This window comes from Myzus persicae, unplaced genomic scaffold (genome assembly GCF_001856785.1).
Source record: "Myzus persicae strain clone G006 unplaced genomic scaffold, MPER_G0061.0, whole genome shotgun sequence".
Taxonomy (NCBI): domain Eukaryota; kingdom Metazoa; phylum Arthropoda; class Insecta; order Hemiptera; family Aphididae; genus Myzus; species Myzus persicae.
Window position 1 is genome coordinate 99,590 of NW_019104257.1, and position 2,488 is coordinate 102,077.

The following is a 2,488-nucleotide window of genomic DNA, read 5'->3' on the forward strand; positions in this document are numbered from 1 at the left end:
TTATTATTATACAGTATACAATATAGTTATTTATTAAAATACAGTAAAATAATACTCTATCGTTCATTGAATATTAATTTCTTACCTTAAACAAACAGCTAAACGGTGCTTAGGTGGTATACATTTTCTGAAATTCGTATCTTGTTTTTTTATATACTTTCCGATTTTGTTGAATAAGACATCGAAGCTGTACATTGACATTCTGAAGTATTCGTGGAATTTAGTTTCGTCATCTATAAGTTCCTTGTATAACGTTTGGAACTCTCCTTCAGTATCACGCTTCTTCCAAGCAGAGTGAACCCAGTACTTACGAGGCTCATGGGCTACATGTTCATCCTCATCAAGCAATAATGCCATAATAGCCAGTTCTTTATTAGAAAAATCCATTTTGCTAATAATCAAAATTAAAATTATTTTATTTGTATTGCCAACTACCCAACTACGTAATTTATAAGTAATTAAATTATTTATGAACTTACTTTAATGTATGTAGATAGACACTTTATAGTTGGTATTCAATTATTTTGATACAAAACATATAATTTACAAATATATACTATAATATGTACTATACTAAAATTTTTAATTGAAAAATTATGCAAATAAATATTATTACACATATAATATATGACCATGTGGTTACAAATCTTGATCACAACTGACAAGAGGTTAAGACCCGGGTTGTTGGTTACCCGGACGTGCAGCTGAAAGTCTGAAACACGGCCCGGCCCGGACACGACCCGGTGCAATGGGAATATACCTCACGGACGTGCTGAAAAATGACACGGCCCGGACCAGTGGGAATCGACCTTAACCCGTCGTTGGTCTCGTGGTGAGAGATTCTCTCATTACGATATTATTTTGGTCACCACTGTCTGTTATATCGGTTTATTGCCTATTAGATGTGCTATACCTTATCAGATACAGATAATCTAAAAATAGATGGGCATTAAACGACTTTGTAATTGATTACATACTTTCAGTATCCGTTTAACGTGACTCGTATACACACGGTGAGAGAAATTCTCTATACGCGACCAAACAAGTACTTTTTTTGTGTGCATTATTTTATTATGGATAATAACATATCTGCTTGGCTTGAGGAAGCTGACGATGATATGTTAGATGATTTTGACCTCGATGAAGATGACAGTGATGGAGACGTATTAGATAATCCAGAAAATAGTTATGAATCTATTGGAAATGAAAGTGATTCCGAAATGTCTTGTTCTGACGATTCTATTGGAAATGATTTTCGTGGATATAATAAAGGTAAAGATAATATTATCAAGTGGTATACTGACCCTCCTCCTCGTAATGTTAGAACTCCACAAAGAAATATTGTAACACACCTTCCTGGTGTAAAATCGGCAGCAAAAAATGCTAAAACTATAATTCACTCTTGGGAACTTTTTTTCCCCAACGATTGTTTACAAAAAATTACTACTTGTACTAATATATATTTAGCAAAAATTCGTGATAATTATCAAAGGAACAAAGATGTTTTAGATACTGACGTAGAAGAAATTCGAGCACTTATCGGTCTCTTATATATTGCTGGTATGTTGCGAAATAATCACATAAATCTTTCCGACTTGTGGGCAAACGATGGATTCTCTCCAGACATTTTTCGTGCTGTAATGTCTGAAAGACGTTTTTACCTTTTACTTCGCGCTTTACAATTTGATAACATACACACTCGAAATGAACGAAAAAAAATTGACAATTTGGCACCAATTAGAACGGTTTTTGATGAATTCGTAAATCGTTGCATATCATTTTATACACCAGGAGAATATTGTACAATCGACGAAATGTTAGAGGGCTTCCGAGGACGATGTAAATTTCGTCAGTACATAGCCAACAAACCTAATAAATATGGTATAAAGATTTTTGCTTTGGTAGATTCACGTGTATTTTATACAGTAAATATGGAAATTTACGCAGGCAAACAACCGATTGGACCGTTTTTACAGAATAATAGTGGAGCTAGTGTTGTCAAACGTATGATAAAACCAATTGCTAAAACAGGCCGTAATATTACTATTGATAATTGGTTCACTTCAGTCCCTTTAGCAGTCGAACTACTAAAAGACTATAAAACTACTATGGTAGGTACACTGAAAAAAAATAAACGGGAGATACCAACATGTTTTTTAGACATAAAAAATCGACAAATATGTAGTACAAAATTTGGATTTGGAGACAATAATTGTCTTTTATTGTCATATGTTCCGAAAAAAGGAAAAAAATGTTATGATGCTATCAACAATGCATACACAAGGTGACATTGATCCAAACTCGGGAGATAAAAAATTACCAGAAGTCATTTCATTTTATAATATGTCAAAAGGAGGTGTAGACGTTGTGGATGAACTGAAAGGCGAATACTCAGTTTCAAGAAACAGCCACAGATGGCCTTTGACAATATTTTTTTCTTTACTCAACATTGCTGGAATAAATAGTCAAATTATTTACAAATCAAACA

General features: G+C 33.3%; 1 protein-coding gene across 1 annotated transcript; it reads left to right on the forward strand.

Moving 5' to 3' along the window:
• Positions 1 to 1,073: 1,073 nt before the first annotated feature.
• Positions 1,074 to 2,288, forward strand: LOC111040538 (piggyBac transposable element-derived protein 4-like). Its single transcript, XM_022324476.1, has one exon. It carries the CDS (start codon positions 1,074 to 1,076, stop codon positions 2,286 to 2,288), a length of 1,215 nt encoding a protein of 404 aa, XP_022180168.1.
• Positions 2,289 to 2,488: the final 200 nt, after the last annotated feature.